Source organism: Poecilia reticulata, chromosome 4 (genome assembly GCF_904066995.2).
Source record: "Poecilia reticulata chromosome 4, P_reticulata-male-v2, whole genome shotgun sequence".
Taxonomy (NCBI): Eukaryota; Metazoa; Chordata; class Actinopteri; order Cyprinodontiformes; family Poeciliidae; genus Poecilia; species Poecilia reticulata.
The window spans coordinates 25,099,187-25,117,743 of NC_088833.1; the positions used below are offsets into that span (position 1 = coordinate 25,099,187).

Sequence of the window (18,557 nt, forward strand, 5' to 3'; positions counted from 1 at the left end):
CAAAAAATAGCCAAAACGTTATGCATTTAAAAATATTATTGTTACGTTATTAATGCTGTAAAAAGCCATGTACTGCAACATAAATGCTGCATGCTACTGGCAGCTCTGCCTCAATTCACCCTGTAGCTAATTTGTACCCTGATTTTCCGCCTCCCTTCCCCCATTTCTTACCTATCAGAAAACCAGTTTATTACTTAATTGTTGCATATGTGTGTATTTAACACGTGTTTTCATGTAACTGCAAAAGCTTTGCAGAGTTTAGTTTAACTTGTGAATTACTTTTCATCAAATCTCTACTTGCAGGTTTTTTTTTTCTGATTTCTCTTGGGGCCGGCTTTCTTGTCTCAATTAAATATACAGATTTTGACTTGCACTCAAAGCTTCACCGAAGGGACAGCAGCGGCGCATCACCGCGGCTGGCGACATACGAATCAGTTTTGTTTTGCACAGATTGCACAAACGTCTCACCAAATCAATGTTTGATCCCACTCCTCTCATTTACTTAGGTTTTTTTTGTACAGGGAGACGGCTTAGTTACACAAATGCTGTTGTTTATCTTAGCGTCCTGGTGAACAGATGCCCCAAGATTGCTGTAAATTTCTCTGTTAGAATTGGTGCTTATGAGCTCTGCAGAACAGCTGAGCTGTTGGTGCATCTCTGGCTTAACGTCTTTGATAGGTGATAGTGACGTTAGCTAATAATAATTATGTCAGAGACTTGTGCACTCAAGTCACAAATTGAATGAGTTCGGAGTCGAGTTGATAACTGAAGTCTTAGGACATGACTTGGGACTTTTACACCGACGATTTATGATTCATTCTGTCACCCAGCGCCGTCAGGGAGGAGAGCAGGGCGCCAGCCTGAGCCTCAGCTGTATCTAGGCTCTTTCTGTAATATTTTTAATGCAGGCAGAAGAACGTAGCTCGGGACTGATCATCGACTGCAAGCCTGGCGGCAGGAAAGCTGTATCTAACACCATGTACGGGAAGCCAGAGCTGCCACAAATGTTTGGGCATTGTGTTTGGTGAGCCATCCAACACAAAACGCAGTAAGATAGAGAGGTCCCTGCAAGTTCTGTTTTATATTGGTAAATATGTGTATGTGAAACCTTTGTGCTGGAAACTACAGTGGGAAAGCGAAATAATCTTAACTTCTTTTTGACATTCAAACTCTCACAAACTGATACATGGACAGTTATATGGCTGGTTAATTTTATTCTTGCAATTAAGTTTGTGTTTGTTTTGTAAATCCAAAAAGATGCAAATGGCAAAAATATCGCAGTGCTTTGAGCAGAAAGTAGCAGCATAATTCTGTCCAAAAAAATCCACTTGATCACAAAGATTTTATACAGTTGAATGAATATTTCCATTTTTTCCTTTTAATGATCTGATACTATGTGAAAGCAGGTTTGTACTCTTTATTAACATGGATATTCTATTCTATTATATTCTATTTTACTGTGGATCAGTTTTTATCATCATCAATAAAAAATAAAATCTGCCATCTTGGCATTAGTGCTCACAGAACAGAAGTTTGGCATTTAATGCTGTTTTTGTTGTATTTTTGTACAGTGACTGTATTTTGAGCCATATTATGGCTTTTCAATATTATGTTTTATGGTTCCAGACTATTGTTTTCTCTCCTGCTAAATCTGGTGCAAAGCATCCTTTGTTAATGTTTTTTTGCACATTGCCCTGTTTAAATAAACTAAACTAATTATTTGGTTTACATTCTGCTAGGAAACTTCTGCTTGCTTTTTTCTAATTTGTTTTTACTTATGTACTGTAGAAAAGCAACATCAGCACCAACTTTCTGATGTTTATAAGGAGAACATACTTGATTGTATCAAGGCTAAAAATTATTCATAATGTACTCAAAATGAAAAGTTTAGGACTTGGACTTGACTTGGAACTTCTTTGTCACTTGGGAAACTACAAACCCCTAAATTATATTGCGGGTAAAATTTGCTCAACCGGTTCTCATTTGCATGACATGTTTCAAACATTATTAGATTTTGCTGCATTTTGAATTTTCCAAACATTGTAGCATCTGTCAGCACCACAGTTGGAGCTGCAGGATATTTTTGTTTTTTCAAGCAGAAGCTGATGAAAGTATCTCAAACTCTGACACCATGTCCACAGATATTGTGCAAATGGACTTTTGTTTTTGTTTTCCCTCATGTCCAAATGGAAATGGCTCTTTCTTTAAGAAAAAAAAAGGAATAGTCTTTTCAAAAATGTCATTTTAATTGTATTTCTGGACTCTTAGCTGCTGTATATTTTTGGAGCCGGTGACACACGACCCCTTTGTGGAAGCTCAGTTCTAATCTCTGCCCGTCAGCTAAAATACGAGCGAAGGCGCTCTATACGCAGATGTGCCAAGATAATTCTCCCCATCACTTCCCTTCTGTCCAAGAAGTCCAGATTTTCTGCAAACTTTCCTCCCAGCATCCGTTTTGTTCTGTGCTGAAAATCTGCACGATGTGGCGACAAGCCTTGGCCATCTTGTTCCGTCTTTGAGTTTTCATGTTTCTTTCCATGGATAACTCAGCCTTTTTGCCAGTAATTTTATTGGTTTGTAAAAAGTTCTAGTTGACTGGGCTTAAAGAGATGTTCTGCTTAATTTTATTTCAGGTTAAAATGAAGTGTTAAAGTGCTGGTTGACACTGCAAGCTGTAGGAAAGCGTCTGGAATAAAAATATAGAAGTAAATAAATCACCCAGAATAGCAAAAGAAAGAAGATTAATGAAACATTTCAATTCACAACTTGTCTTTTTTACTTACTGTATCTCTAGTTGATCATTTTAGTTCTTGAAAACTCACATGACTTTAGTAATGTAACTTCAGTAAATGCTCGCTCAGCGTTGTTTTTTTTTGTGCTTTTTTTTGTAGGCTCAAGCAGAACGTGATGCTGTGTAACCATTAGACAGTATTAAAAATGGGCAACAGGTTTTGTTTTACTAGCTTTTACTCAAAAGAGGTATTTAGCCTTTCAGCTCAGTGTTTGATGTAAATAGCTGCTGACTAATCTGCATTAGTCAGCAGCAGCGGCAGGCTGAACTCGGAGGTTATTCATACCGCAAAGTGTTGCAGGTAGCATTCCTTCAACGCTTCTGGCTTTAGAACAGCGTTTTATAAACTCAACAATGAGCTAACGGAGGACGACACCGAATGCCAGCAGCCGTCACTCATTACTTTGTTTTTTTTTTTTTTTTTTTCTTATGTGTTTCAGGTGAAGATGGTCCTGGAGAAACTTTATGAAAACAAGAAGATTGCCAGTGCCACTCATAATATTTACGCCTACAGGTTGGTGGTGTCTATGTAAACATGGTGGAAAATACAATTTCATGAGTGAACAAAGAAAGCTGCATTATAAAACACAGTGTCTGAGCTGGACTCCATAAAGCAGTTGGTCCGTTTCATACCAATACCAAACGTCCCTGAAGTTTATTGATTCATGGTTTTTACTTGATAAAAAGGGGTGGCTTGCATAAAAGCTACCTAATAGGCTGATTAAAATGTAGTGGCAGTAAATGTCGTATCACAAAGGTAAGCATTACGGTTGCACCTACCCTAGCACTTATCTACCTTACATACATGGCTCCAGGTGTATGACGCATCGCTGCTCTTTTATGTATACGTGATGCAGGGTTTCCCCCAGAAAACTTGCTAAGCCCGGTGGTCGGGGCGTCGAGGCGGTCCACCGTGTTTTTGTATTGAAAGATGTTAAGTTGACAGGAAATGTAAAAGTATTACTGTGTATGTTACGGGAAAAGATCTCCAGTGAAATGCTATTTAAACCCACAAGTAGTCTAAAAACAACAAATTTGCACTTCTGTTTAATCCAAATTAAGTCAGCAGGTCCATCAGGGCTTCAGGGGACATAAACGCTAATACTTTAAAACAGACCACAGATACATACGTGTAACACTTGTTTATTGAGATGATCAATGCTGCTAAATTTGATTCAATTGTTTAGGCATAAATTAAAAGATTTTAAATTGTTTAACATTTAGATGCAAGATTTTAAGGAGCTGGCAAGTTTACTTAGTAAAACTTCAAAGAACAATATTCATAGTTAGATTGTTTTGTTACCATAGCAACAATCTGATGCTGTGAGTTTAATCTTTAAATTTCCAAATACAAATGAGTAAACTGCGATTATAACTTATTGCTTTTTAGGCTGGCCATTTAAACTACTCCCTTCTCCCATATTTCACTAAAGCTGTTAGAGTTGCTGATATTTTTAGCAGCAAAAGGGACCCCTAAGTCAAATTCTGCTCCAGGCCTCATCCAGCCTTGGACCGGCCCTGTAATCTGCTGCACTACAGAGATGCGCAACAAACAGGAGATTTAATTCAGTGCTGCTAATGTGGCTTTAGTAGTTCTAACATTTCGTGTCTGTTGAGTTTTTAATAATCGTCATAGAAACTATTTTGGTTGGTCGAGTTTATGGGACGAGTTTCTCAGATCTCCGCGCAGCCGCGCGCATAAACTCTAAGTAGACAGCGCATTTGATATGGTTTGATGCATCGTATAACCGGAAAAATAATACTAAAAATAATAATAAAATATGAAATCGGCGTGAAGCGTGACTCCGAGGAGAGCGCGAAAGCTCCTCACCGGGCTGAACCTGCATGATGAGGTTAGCGCTGCTCGTTATCCACAAACTCTCCGGCCAACCGGGACCACAGGCATAAACTTTACAGCGAAGACAGACACAGAGCCACACGCTGGGCAGCGAGGTGAGATGTAAACGCCGCATATAATTGTTCATTCACAAAGATAAATCATTCTCACCACTTCACAACGCGCACCTCTGAATTCGCTACAAGTTATTCCTTCGGTTCACGTAGAGCTGCGCAACCAGAGCTAATGCAGCGGGTTTTAAACTCTTACCTAGAGTTCTCCAAAGGATCATAATTCCTCACAGTGGGTTTATGTAAATATCCATACAGGTCAGCCTGTGTCCAGTTTGAGTAAAAGGAGGCGGTAGCTCACTATCCCGTTGAGGTAAAGCAGCGGCAGCGCGCGAGGCAAGGCGCAGAGGCACCAGCTGTGTGATTGGTCCGCGCGCTGTCGGCTTTAAATGCATAAACTATAAACCTATCTATTATAAACCTATCCTTTAGGAATAAATCTGCTCTGCTAGTAAAATGCTAAGAGCAAAAGAGACGCTTGCAGCCCGGCTTTAAAAAAAAAAAAGTGATTTTTTTTTTCTTTTCCTAGAAACGTAAACAAGCAACGCTTAGCCTGGCGGCGGGGCTAGTAAAGCATGGCGGGCCGCCAGGCTTATAATACACGGGGGGAAACCAGGCTGCAAAAGATTTGTTGATGAATTAGTAAATCTACCTGAGTGCTACTCAATCAATAATGGCATGATTTATCTCATGCTACGCTATGAAGCTGCTCCGTCTGCACTAATATGAAGTCACTGACCTCAGCATTCTGAATGCTTGAGGTGGCTCATGAGAAGAATTCAGCCTTGAACTATTTATTCACTTAGTTGCTCTCATGCTTTGTGTTTGGAACGCAATATATTCATCCTAAAATGGTCAATTAAACCAAAAATGTGATCAGATAAATAATAAACGAAAGGTAACACTTTATTTGAAGGGGTGTGCATAAGACTGACATGACACTGTCATAAACATGACATAACACCTGTCATGAACATAAAGACGTCTTTGTGAAAGTTTATGACTGTTGTCATGAAGTGTCATTCGGTAAATAATGACACTTTTAATGCAAAGTTGCTCTAAAAGTTGCATTAAAAGTCCATTAAAAGTGCCAACTTTGCATGATTTTGTAAACTATGATAATTTAATGCAAAGTTGGCACTTTTAATGGACTTTCAATGCAACTTTTAGAGTAACTTTGCATTAAAATATGGAAGAAACAAAAAAAAAAACATTCAGTGCAATGGAGCCAAAATTAACATCCGCACGCCATAGCTTTCTGTAAAATTTTGTGCTTTTATCCAAATGTGCACAAAATTGGCCTCGTCACGAGCAACACACTGATTTCTTCGCAGTGGATCCACATGAAACCCACTTTTAGACGCACCAACATAGATGGAGGGCTGCTGCATCAAGCAGCTTTATGATTCACTCTCCTGATATCAGTTTTAACAAAACAGTGCAGTAAAATATTACAGTTTGTTTGCCCACAGATTACTCCTGTTTGCCTTTTCCACGTGCAAGTCGTTCACATCGTCAAACACTTTTTAATATCAGACAAAGACGAATGTAAGCTGAGTCAACACAAAATGCACCTCATTTAGTAAACGACAAAAGCCTTCTGGGCCAATCCAACCCACTGCGAAAATATATTTCACACCTTTTTTTTGAAATCTCAAATGATTGTTTACAGGCTGTGTTGAAATTCCGGTGTGACTGCAGCGCTTTCGGTTCAATCTCACCAGCAGCAGTCGGGCCTTTTTACTGCACCTGCACGATCGATAGGTCACTTAAATTGAATCTGACAACGTGAAGCAAGCTAAAAGGCAAAACATCATGCCCCCATCTCAAGAAACGCAGTTGATAGCAAAAGAATAAAAAGAGTCTCGAGAGTTTTGGAAGCCGGCAAACCACAGTGAGGGTTTGTACTTGGGCAATTCATCGAGGAGGCATCAAAAGTACTTGGACTGCATGTTCCGCACTCTTTAGTTTATTCTGTTCCCTGAAGATTTGCCTTAGTTGACAGAGATAAGAGTTCTTGGTCTGCAGCAGAAAATCGTGAAGGAAAATGTCCTGTTATTAGTTTGTTATTTCTTGGTTTATGCAGCAGGACAAGAAGAAATTCTACCTCTTAAAGGTTTTGGAGAATAAAAAACAAAGAATAGACTTGAAACTTAAAAGCCATTGATGCCCCCAAACCCTTCAATGTGACTAAATTGGGAGCTTCTTTAAAGCTGCAGTAACTGTAACTTTGTAACTTTAACAGAAATGTGTGTTGTTGCTGTTTTTTTGTTTTTTGTTTTTTTTTTGTTTACATATTTGTTAAAACTGTCACAACGCTACAATATGAGACAAATAATATGTGAAAAAATTCACTTTTGAGTCACTTTTGCTTGAAGAAATGCACCGCTCCCAGTCAAAATCAACCAATCAGAGCCAAGAGGAGGATTTTAGTGCTGTCGGTCATCCTGATGTATGTGTTGCTAAATGTGCTCAATACCTGAGAAACAAGTTACTGCTGCAGGAAAGCTGTCATCATCATTATTTTCATCATCATCGGTGGCTATGCCAAGTAGCCTGAGAATCCATGGCTAGCTGTCTGGGGAGGATGTGAGCAACACATGCATGAGGATTATTGACAGCATTAAAACTGATAGGTTGTTTCTGACAGAGCTGTGTATTTGTTTAGGTGGAAGGCAGAAGAGCTACATTTTTTCACACATTATCTGTCTTACACTGTCACGACATGGTGATAGTTTTAGCAAATATTTAAAAAAAGAAACATACTTTTTAAAAAAATAAACTTTCATATTGCAGCTTTTATAAATATGAAAATTGCTTTCTTTTAAAGTTTTTTTTATGTGGAAAAAAAAAAGCAAAAACACATAGTGACAATAAAAGCAAAAAGAAACCAAATCTATGAAGGGGCAAATACCTTTTTCTCTCCTCTGTTCCTGTTTATCCTTCATGAATGTAACTTCTGTATCGACGCCGCCCGCTCCGCTGACATAAAGGCCTTTGATTGTTTGCCACGCCGCCAAAACTCATTGCAGGAACCTGTCAGCTCACGTCAGGGCTCGTTATAGTTTGTGTACAGTCTGTCTGATGTTATCAATCATAATTTATTTAACTTCAGTGTTTTTGTGCTGCCGTAACTTTTTGCATCCCTCCCCACGGAAACGCTGAATCCACAGAGCCTCCTCCTCACGCCGAATTAACTTCTGAACCAAAGCGTATTCTGTACGGAACATTTGTCTTGAGCTTAATATTTAAATTAGCCCTTCATCCTGGAGTTAGTGTTACAGTTTGCCTTATTAGTGGAGAGGAAAATGAGATAAGCTGCTCCTCTGAAGGGACCACTACTGCATTAAAAAGTCAAACAGTGCTGGAGCAAATGAGAGTTTCCCTTCACACGTCCTGAACTGTGGCTGCACAGAGAGAGTGTGTGTGTTTGTGTCTCCTGACGCATGTATCCGTGCACGGCCTAATGAGGTCAGCGTCGGACAGCCTGGGTGGCCATTACTCACTGGGCAAAAGAGATGTTGACATTTAGACTGCTTAGCGAAGTTTCTCCTGTGAAGAGGCTGCCGCCGGTTGTCACGGTGTCACCTTCTGACCACAGCGTCCGCCAACCTAATGCCAAGCCGTTGGTATCTTTCTCCTTCTCTCTGTTGCAGGATTTACTGTGAGGACAAGCACAGCTTCCTGCAGGACTGCGAGGATGACGGCGAGACCGCCGCGGGGGGGAGATTGCTTCACTTGCTGCAGGTTATCACATTCGTCCGGTCCGCTCTTGCCGTTCAGCCGCACGCCAAGCGGCCGCCGTTCTTTGATGCGAAGCTCCCAAAAGAGTCGACTGAAATTATTTCCAGTGCAGGACGCACAAAGCTTTTTTTTTTTCTCTCTCTTCGCTCGGTATTGATATCGCATTCCAATTGTTAAATCTGCCGGCCACATTCAGCTTCTTGTGGCTTTTGCATGCTTAATTGGTGTCTGTTCTGAGCTGGCCTGGTAATTTTCGCAGCCTGCATAATTTGGCATCTGCTGTGACTTTTACTCGGGGTTTGTTATCAGTAAGCAGCTCTCCAGAGAGCGCTGCAACATAAAGCTGAACATTTCTGGTTGTTTGATTTATCTTGGAGTTATAGGCCTCTCAAGAAACCTGAAGAATGAAGCATAAATGAGATGTTAAACAGTTGAGAATGGTTATGGATTTTAACACAGCTACTGGATTTCTTTTCCTTCTTGTTCTACTCTAAGATGAGAATCTATCTATCTTACAAAAAGGACATCCACTTTTAACATAAATTAATTCTAACAAAAGTACATTAGGCCCGTTTATTACTGTTACAACATGTGACAGCTGGAAAGGTAGAGTGTGAATAATAATTGCAATAATGACAGAATTAGATTTGGCTGCTCCAGTTTCAGGTCTGTGCTGCCCCTTCAGAAGCAAACATGCAGATGTATCCTCAATACTAAAGATAATTGGCACATTCTGTTTTTTTTGTTTTTTGTTTTTTTTTAGGTCGGGAAAAACACCACTCACTTATTTAAGGTAGCAAACTGTGAAATGTACACCAAAATAAAATATTACTTTAATATAAACCTCACCCATATCCACTTCTTGATATGTGTTGCAGGGGCAGCACAGTGGCGCAGTTGGTAGAGCTGTTGCCTTGCAGCAAGAAGGTTCTGGGTTCAATTCCCGGCCCCGGTCTTTCTGCATGGAGTTTGCATGTTCCCCCTGGGCTTTCTCCAGTTACTCCGGCTTCCTCCCACAGTCCAAAAACATGACTGTTAGGTTAATTGGTTTGTCTAAATTGCCCCTAGGTGGGAGTGTGTCTGTGCATGGTTGTTTGTCCTGTGTATCTCTGTGTTGCCCTGTGACAGACTGGCGACCTGTCCAGGGTGACCCCGCCTCTCGCCCAGAACACCAGCTGGAGATGGGCACCAGCAACCCTCCCGACCCCACTGAGGGACAAGGGTGAAAGAAAATGGATGGATGGATATGTGTTGCTATGGTGATGACAGCCTTCGCTAGAGCTAGTAGCTAACTGTTAGCTACAATGTTATTACTGCTATACGGTAGCGTTTAAATTTACTGTAGTTCTTTGACTCTTTTTCATTGGATGTCCGGTGTTTTATTCAGACATACACTGCCTTGCAGAAATTAAGAGGCGTGCAGGTCTGTTTATTGCCCCGATGAAGAAGTTCAAGCCTTATGCTAAACTCATTAGCCCTAAGCTGTGGTGGCATTTCTCCAAGAAGCCTAAGTTGTTGGAATGATTTTGGCACAGTAAAATAAAAATCTGACATGTTGTTGAACTCTGTGCCCTGGAAGAGAGAATGTGACATGGAAAATTGAAGCACACACACCTCCAAGTTGTGCCTCAGGTCTCTTTAGGAAAGGGGCTGTGCAGTTACTTCAGTTTGTCATTCAGCTTTGGCTGCTAAGCAATAAAAAGAAACAGATCCTGATCAAAACACACGATGTGCAGGAGTTGCACATATCAGATGTTTGCACCAATTTGCAACACAGCAAATCTATGCAACTACCTGAAATTTGCACTTTGAGTTGGGGGTGTACCGACATGAAAACTTGCTGCACGACCAAACGAATACTGCATGACTAACATCGTCCCCTTCCTGGAAGAAATGCAGACTAGATGGAAACAAATATCAGTTGTGATCATTAGCCCAGGTTTATTCATCAGACTGATACCAATACGTTTAAAAATGACTATTGGCCGATACTGATGTTAGTGCAGATATATCTTTATACAGGTTGGTTTAAAATGAAAGTTTGTAGAATTTAGCATATTTTTCCTATGTTTTAAAAAAGACTATAATCAAGATTGTTTTTTCATTATTTAGCAGCACTACTTCAAGTTGCACTGCAAGTGGAAAATGTCTTGGAGAGGGATAGAAGACTGAACACTCCTAGAGTTTATCATATATTTATACAATCGGTTGTTTATAGTTTCTGCTATAAGTACTAAGCTCTGTTTTTAAAAATATATGATCAAATATTGCCGTGGATCTATTGAACTTCTCCCAGCCTGTGCAGCGTTGACAGAGCAAAGAATCCCTCCCTGTCCTCACTTCTGGAAAAACTCAGCCTCACTGACATATTCTTTTCTCTCCATCAGCACCTTGAAGTTCACCCCAAAGTATGTGTTGCCATAATATCTTATTACTTTTGACAAGTTTCACCAGGCGTGGCATTTCTCACCTCGTCTGGTGTCATTGCTCCCCCATCCCAGGTTTTATCAAATAGGACCGAAAACTTTGAGAAGAAGTGGGTACAACTTCAAGTTTTGAGATTTGATGAATCCTGCATGTTGCTTAAGACTGTCCGGTTTTATTGATTTCCACATTGTTGTATTTACGTTTACATTTGTTTTTGTTCATGTCCAAAGGAAGTTTTGACATACAATGAGCGACAGGAGCATGTTTGACGAGATGGATTCAGGAAATGTGTGAGAATAGCAACTCTTCTTCTACATTCAGAAGTCAAATGAAGCCCAATAAAGTCAAACACTCATGTTTTTGTAATATCTCATAAACGTAACATTAAACGTCTTTCCTATTAGCAAGGGAGAGTCGGAGACTTCTTTTTTTTGTTGCAAATTACAAGTGATTTTGCTCTGAGCTCAGCTTTGTGCTTGTCCTTCCAGAGAAATTGAATGAATGCAAATTTAAAAACCAACGCCGAGGCATTACGCAAAGTTTCTCTGGCTAGGAACTTTGTTCACTCCAGTTTGGTCTCCGTTATTAATCCCTTTATTTCTGATATCAAACAGGCGTTTTGTCCCTTGGCTGTGCTGTCAGATGGCACCGTGATTCACACACACACACACACATACACACACTCCCACATCGCACTAAAAACGTCCAATTGTCCTCACACTTTTTGTTTCCCTGTAACGTTGAATGAAAGCCAGTGCGAGGTTTGTGACAAAAACCAAAAAAAAAAAGAAAAGAAAAAAAAAGTTCGCGCCGTAATGCAGGCTCAGCGGTGACTCGGAGCGGTTCTGTCATTCTCATTACCAGCAGGTGCTGCGTGGTGTCAGAGCTCTTCCAGATGAGGTCCGTGACTCTCGCTAGAGTTCAGACTCATTCGGGAGGTGACGGCAGCCGTCTGGGTGGAGGTAGAGGGGGGTGTGCGTCCTGCTGCAGATGGAAATCCCTGTGAATGAACGGGTCGGCTTCTCGTCGCAAAGTCTGCGATTTGCTGCACTGAATTCAGATGAATCAAGCTGTTCGCCTCCCAAACACCGAGACATGTTTTAGAGCAGATCCAGTACTCTGAAGTGAGCTCGGAGAGCTGGCGTGAAAGGATAAACTGAACATGACTTTACTCTCGTTTGCACGTTCCGATCTCATTGTTCTCCTCTGCAGCTCGTATGTGATCCTGGAAAATGCAGGGGATGAATTATTAAGGTTTGCAGGAGCAGCAGCTCGGCGTCTCCTTCCAGATTTTTATTTTTTTTTTCCGTGCGGCGTTTCAGCTCACATTCGCTGCTCTCTCATGTGCCTCATTATCATACACCAGCTCTGAAAACCAGCTGTAGTCTGTCTCCTGCCAAACACTCAATAAACGACAGGTAGAGTTAGCGATTAGGCTATAAACACGGTGGAGCATTTTCGCTGCTAAAGAGCAGAAATTAGAGGTTGGCAGGGAGGGGAGGCCAAGCAAAATGAAGGAATTAGGCCAGAGACGGGACTCCGGAGGAATGCGGATGTTTGGGAGGGAGTTCACGGTGTTCGCTTCGTGTTAGACGTCATGTTGTGCTTTTTGAGAATCACAAAATCTCACCGTTTTAAAGCGGTGGCCTGGTGGTGGCCACCGACACATATTGGGTTGAGAAACCTAAACCTAAAGTCATATCAAGATTTGGGAAGTTTTATTACCCTGGTGTAACATTTTCAAAGTGATGCACGCAAGAAGAGACATGCATATAAATCAGCTAAAAATAAATAAATACATAACTATACAAAGTGTAGAAGCTCACTCTCTAATGGCTTAAATGAGAGACTCCTCCACTGAGCTCCTTCAGACTAGCGGCAGCAATTAGCAAACACCTTTATGGTGGAACTACGCGTCTGATGAGCTCATTTTCCCAGTCCAACACATCTGACAATCGTTGGAAACGGCTTATTGGGCGAATATCGCTGTGATGAGAGACGAAGTGTCTGATAGAACAGGAGCTCCTTAAAGAGACAGAGGCCCAATTTCAAGGTATCAAATTGCAAAGTCAAATTTCTTTTAAGTCATAGAGAGTATTTTTTATAGCTACTGATTGCGCTATAAAATGGAAAATATATAATACCGTCACTTTAAGAGAGAAACGGAAATATTCATAAGCATACATTAACTATGAACAAAATGGACGTGTGTTCAAGCGGCATCTTTTTCTGTCTTTAAAATGCAAATTCATTTCATTCTTCTCATCTGTCTTTAGAGCCTCAGTGATTAATATGCTGATCACTTTTGCGCTCAATGTGCAGTTATTGTTGCAACGTTACAAAGATTGGCCCTTTTGCCCAAATATGATCGTTTCTGGTTCCTTGGTGGATAAAAAGGAGAAAAGCTACCGCTAGGGGAATTGATTCATTATAAAACAGCCACTTGCAAACCAGTGCCCGACATCTCTGATCTTTTTTTTTTTTTGCTATCATTTCTTTACACTCCACAGCATTTTTTTCTAACACAAGCACAAATAAAACCAGAAAATAACAGGGACTTATCTCGTCTGTATCAGGCTCTGACCTTTCTGCTGTAACGGCCTGATAGCATCAGGTCTTCCATTCCATCTTTCACGACACGCTGGTTAATGTTCTACTTGCGGCACTCTCGAGGTACTGAGGCATTTACTAGAAGAGCTCTCTTCTTTCGAGCTTGTTTTCTCCAATCTCATCGCTCCCTTTCGAGCGCCGCCACCCGTTTCCTCCTTTAGATTTGTGCCAAGTGAATGTGGACGTGTTCGGCGATGAATAAAGATGGATCTGATTCAGGCGGGCGTGCTTTCAGCCAGATGTGAATGGATCCCCCTTGAGTCACACATTGCACTTTTTGTTTGCGTTGCGGCTCAGAGCGAAATGTTCCCCCCTTTTTTTATCTTTGGAAAATGTACCTTTTTGTCCCTGAGAGGGCGAATTGTTGCGAACCATTTTGTCAGCAGAGTTCCCTGATGGCAGCATCGTCTTACAGCAGTATTTCAACATGGTACTGGTTAAAAAAATAAAAAATGTTCTGAGTCAATTGGTTGTTGAAGATAACAGCGAATCAGATCAACTACAAGAGGAAGAATACAATGAAAACTGTGAGCTTTTCGTTTCAAACCTGCTATTGTTGCATTTCATTTTTGGATTCATCAAGGATTATCCGAACTGCATCGCCGGGTGTTCCTTGTACCACAATCAAACAACTCAGAGCTGATGAGATAAAAACTGCTCTTCACTACCAGAGCAAGACCTGAATCCCAAAGCCTTTGTCGTCGGAGTCCAACAGAGACACGAGTACTCTGAACAATTTCCTTCTGACCTGCTGGACAGGAAGAAGATTTATTTCAAAATCTTCAAAGTGTTCACTGGAGAACGTCCAGAAAAACGGTTTGCGTATGCCGCATTTCTGCGTTCCCATAGAGACGCAAGAAGCCTCTTAATGCATCTACGGAGACTTGTGGCGAACTCTTCGTTTCTCGACGAGACGGGTTCTTTCCTCTGTTTTTCCAACCGTTGTATTAATAATTTAGTTGATAATGAATTATTGGTTAAAATTATTGATAATTACATCAACTTGAGCTCTGAGGTTGGTAACATTTTTGGTTTACATTGTTATAAAGTAAACAGTTCTCCTCGGACCGTAAGCAGAACTCAGAATCATGACAATATTTAACATTTTCAATCCCGTCGGCTCTGATTGTCAGACCCCCGACTTTAGATTGGCAGCCACGACTGAAACATTTCATTCCAATCTATCCACTATAACACATCTGGTGTGAAATATTCAGCTGCCATGGAGAGGTGACATGACGGTTTATCTGGAATTTGCAGTCACTTCGCCTCTCGTGTTTGTCTCGCTGCAGATTCTGGACGTGCGGGATGTCATGGTGGTCGTGTCTCGGTGGTACGGAGGCATTTTATTAGGGCCTGACCGCTTCAAGCACATCAACAACTGCGCCAGAAACATCCTGATGGACGAGGGATACGTCGCCTCCACGGTGAGACACTGGAGGGGAATATAGTTCACTTCCTGCTTTTGAAGCGTTCTCTGCATTCCAACCGCACCGGAGTTTGTTTATTTATTTATTTATTTTGAACATGATAGAAGTATAAAATAACAAACATATGAACAAGCAATTTCAAAAGACACTTATTTTTGTACCACAATAATCCTAACATGCTCGAAAAAGAGTAGAAACAAGTGAGAAACAACTCCACCCCATAGACGTACACCATATTTTCAGATGGACCCTGGTTATTAAATCAAATAAAAATTAACAAAGGTTAATTAATTTTCCATTTTATCTGGATTTACATATGTCTAAATATATACATCCATTCCCACACACTCATATGTGTTAGCCTCAATTTACATTTACACATTAGTGCTAACCCTCACCCATATTATATGCTCCTCCTTTTCTGAAAACATGTTTTGTATGATCTCTGGTAACACTTTATTTGATGTCTAAAATGTAACTTGAGCAATGTTAAATTCCACCAGATCTTCAAATTTAAGGATTCTGGATTTTTAGTTCACTTCAGCCAAACTGAGACCAACTTTTGTCTCTTTTTCTTCCGCATCAGAGCTCGATTGCGCGTTCACACTTCCCCAAACAAACTGGACCAAACTGGGCTGGTGTGATTGCGACAGTCAGATGCTATCAGATCAATTTGTTTAAAAGCATTGTTGAGTTTTCTCTCTGCTTTTTACCTCAACATTACAAGGTAGAGCAGCTGCTGCGAGTCGGACCGTGAAAAGTTCCACTAAGCTGCTCTGAAATCCTCTTTCTCCAGAACCTCATTAGCTCCTTTTGCAAACGAGTGCTTGGTTTCAGCCAAACGTTTCATCCCCATCGGACTTCGGACCCAGACTCTGTGACAACTGATTCACACTGGCTGGCTCTGCGCGGAGATTTCAACTCACAGGAGATTTCAACTAATTGTTCTTCCTAAATGAAACTCCTGCCGGCCCATCAAAAGTCTGTCTGAACCTATTTGAGGAGGTCAGAGAGGCAGTTCAATTATCCTGATGCATATTTCGATAAAAGACAGCTTTAGCTGTTTAACAATGGCAGAGTCAATGAGGGCCCAATGAGACGGAGACTTTTTTTTTTTTTCCCTTTTCGCCGTTAACATTTCAGAACGCCAGCTACAACAGATTAATAATAGCTCTAGCACTAATTACAACTTCCCTGCCTGATGCTTCCCTGTGTTGATCTTTTCTGGTGAATGTTTTCATTCATAAAATGGCCGACTAACTAATAATCAAAAATATGTTCCACCACGACTGGCAGACGTCTCAGGGTTTCCTGTAGTAAAAACAAAAAGTAAACGTATTTTCCCAAAATACAAAACAGTGTTTCTGATGAGGTTGATAGTAGAAAGGGAAGCATCAAGTGTTTATCAGATAGAACCAACACCAGATTAGTACTTATTGCATTTATTTTTCAGTACCTTAAAGTATTCACAACCATTTTTTAATTTTCCTATTATTTGGAAAGCTTATTTTTATATGCCTTGTATCAACACAGAAGGAAAATTATGATTTTTAACTTTTTTATTTATTTAATTTTTTACATGTGAATATGCACCTCCTAATCTCTCGATTCAAAACCATAGTAGGATTTTTTAGTTTTTTTATTTTTATTTATGTTATTTTTTGAGTTCATGTGTTCCAGTCTTTGACATCTAGAAACTAAGACCAAGTTGTATTCCTTTACAGAATAGCTCAACCTCAGTCAGCTTGCATGGACATCCATCAATTTTCATAGTTTTCCCTTTAATTCTCAAGTAGGCGGGGGGCGGGGGAAGAGAGACAGAGACTGCGGCGGCAGTGTGTCGGTTGGTCTGTGTTACCCAGAAAGCAGCTGGGCACAATATCGCAACACCAACACCGTGAGTGAAACAATGACTGGGGCAGACTACTATATAAAGTACTTCTTTACAAATGTGGATGTGTAATAATAGAGTACGAAACAAATTGGCAACCCAAACTGAAGCGTCTATCAATGCGGTGGCCTTATATATGAAAAAAAGTTTTAAAATAGGCCATTCATTTAAGGTGCGCTTTATAGTGCGGAAAATACGGTGCTTGCATGTGTGGACTTTGACTGAGCCGTTTTAACACGTGGCCAGTCATCGATTCGTACCGTTCTGCTGTCGCTCTGGGCGTATGTATCAAGACGTTCCGCTCCGAAGGAGAAATTTCACCTCACACTCCAACCTTTCGCAACACGTTCATTATTTTATTTTATTTTTTAAACTGATCAGAATGTTCAAAGCTTGTTTTATAACTTAATTCTTCTTTAAACATCAAAATAATTATTCCTAAATATCTGGTGCATTCTTTGGTCTTTATAAGGCCGTTTGTTCTGTAACAAACCTCTGAGACTTTCGTAAAACACCTGGATTAAATTACGTACCTTCTGGAAACAATTGATACCAAGCACAAAACACCTTTCAAGGTTTTATTTGCAATAGATTTTTTTATAAACGATGAAAAGTTTTAATTCTACTACATTCTCAGCTGCTTCATGTGGCTGTAAGTTGACAAAAATGGGGGGAAATGTGATATTTTTATTGCCGAAGTGATGAATCCCTGACTATAATGACAAAAGCGCAACATCACGGCATCCGACATGAGGTCCGTTTGGACGTGTTTTGCTCTCTTTTCATGCGCCTGGTCATTAATTAACGACACATCACAATTCGACGGTGGCAAACGGGGGGAAAATGTTCCCTTGATTATTTAAGTGGTCGCAAATTATCATGAGGGAAATGTGATTGTCTCGAACGCGTTTCATTCCAGTGTTTTGGGTCGGTGTGGAGAGCCGCGGCCTAATGGCTGCACAGATTGCAACGGCGAAGCCTCTTTGGGGATAATTCGTGTTATTTTTAATCTGCGGGCATTTCTGATAGGCTTGCGATTCAAACGGCTTGCCCACACAAAGAGGAGACATGGAATAGCGAAACACAAGGCAGCTAACGCTCCTGTCAGAATACAAACATGTGTTTTTCTTCTTTTTGTTTGTTTGTTTTTGACCCATTGGCGATCCCGACGTCCCCAGAGTGAGGGGATTTCTCACTGTGGGCCAGCGTTGTCGCAGAGGTCCAATTAGGAACAGGGTGAGACTGATAAAAATTATATTTTTTAAATTGGCTAGCCAAGAATCTTGGCAAAGAATTTATTCAAGAAAAGAAACAGAACATAAAATTAACCCTGACGCTGCAGCCGGTTTCATTTCCAAGGCGATGCTACTGATTGAAACCTTATTAACGGCATCTTTTTTTGTACTCCCACTCTTGTCGAAGAGCTCTGCCAGAGTTGATGCCGAAATTGGATGAAATCTCCTGGCACCTGAACTGGGAACTAGGAAGCCAAAAAAAAAAAAAAAACCCTTGGAGAAAACAAGCTGGATGGCCATTTTTACACCTGAAGAGCAAAAGATTTCTGCCAGTTATGTTGCAGGAAATGAGTCACTTTATAAACGGTTTGCCAAAACTCAGGAAAACCTGCGTTAAATCACCTTAGGAGTGCAAAAAAATAAAAAAGGCTATTGAAACTATTGCAAAGGGCTTTGTATGGATGACCGTTCAGGAATTTGACATTTTTTGGGAAACGTTCGCCTCCCCGCCGTATGCGACG

General features: G+C 40.6%; 1 protein-coding gene across 2 annotated transcripts in view; it reads left to right on the forward strand.

Moving 5' to 3' along the window:
- Positions 1-18,557, forward strand: part of impact (impact RWD domain protein) — a 28,210-nt gene that overhangs the window by 8,194 nt on the left and 1,459 nt on the right. For both annotated transcript variants that reach the window (XM_008407417.3, XM_008407418.2), the window contains 3 exons: positions 3,232-3,305; positions 8,356-8,446; positions 14,773-14,907. In XM_008407417.3, coding sequence (XP_008405639.1) covers positions 3,232-3,305; positions 8,356-8,446; positions 14,773-14,907 — 300 coding nt within the window. The remainder of the gene's footprint in view (positions 1-3,231; positions 3,306-8,355; positions 8,447-14,772; positions 14,908-18,557) is intronic.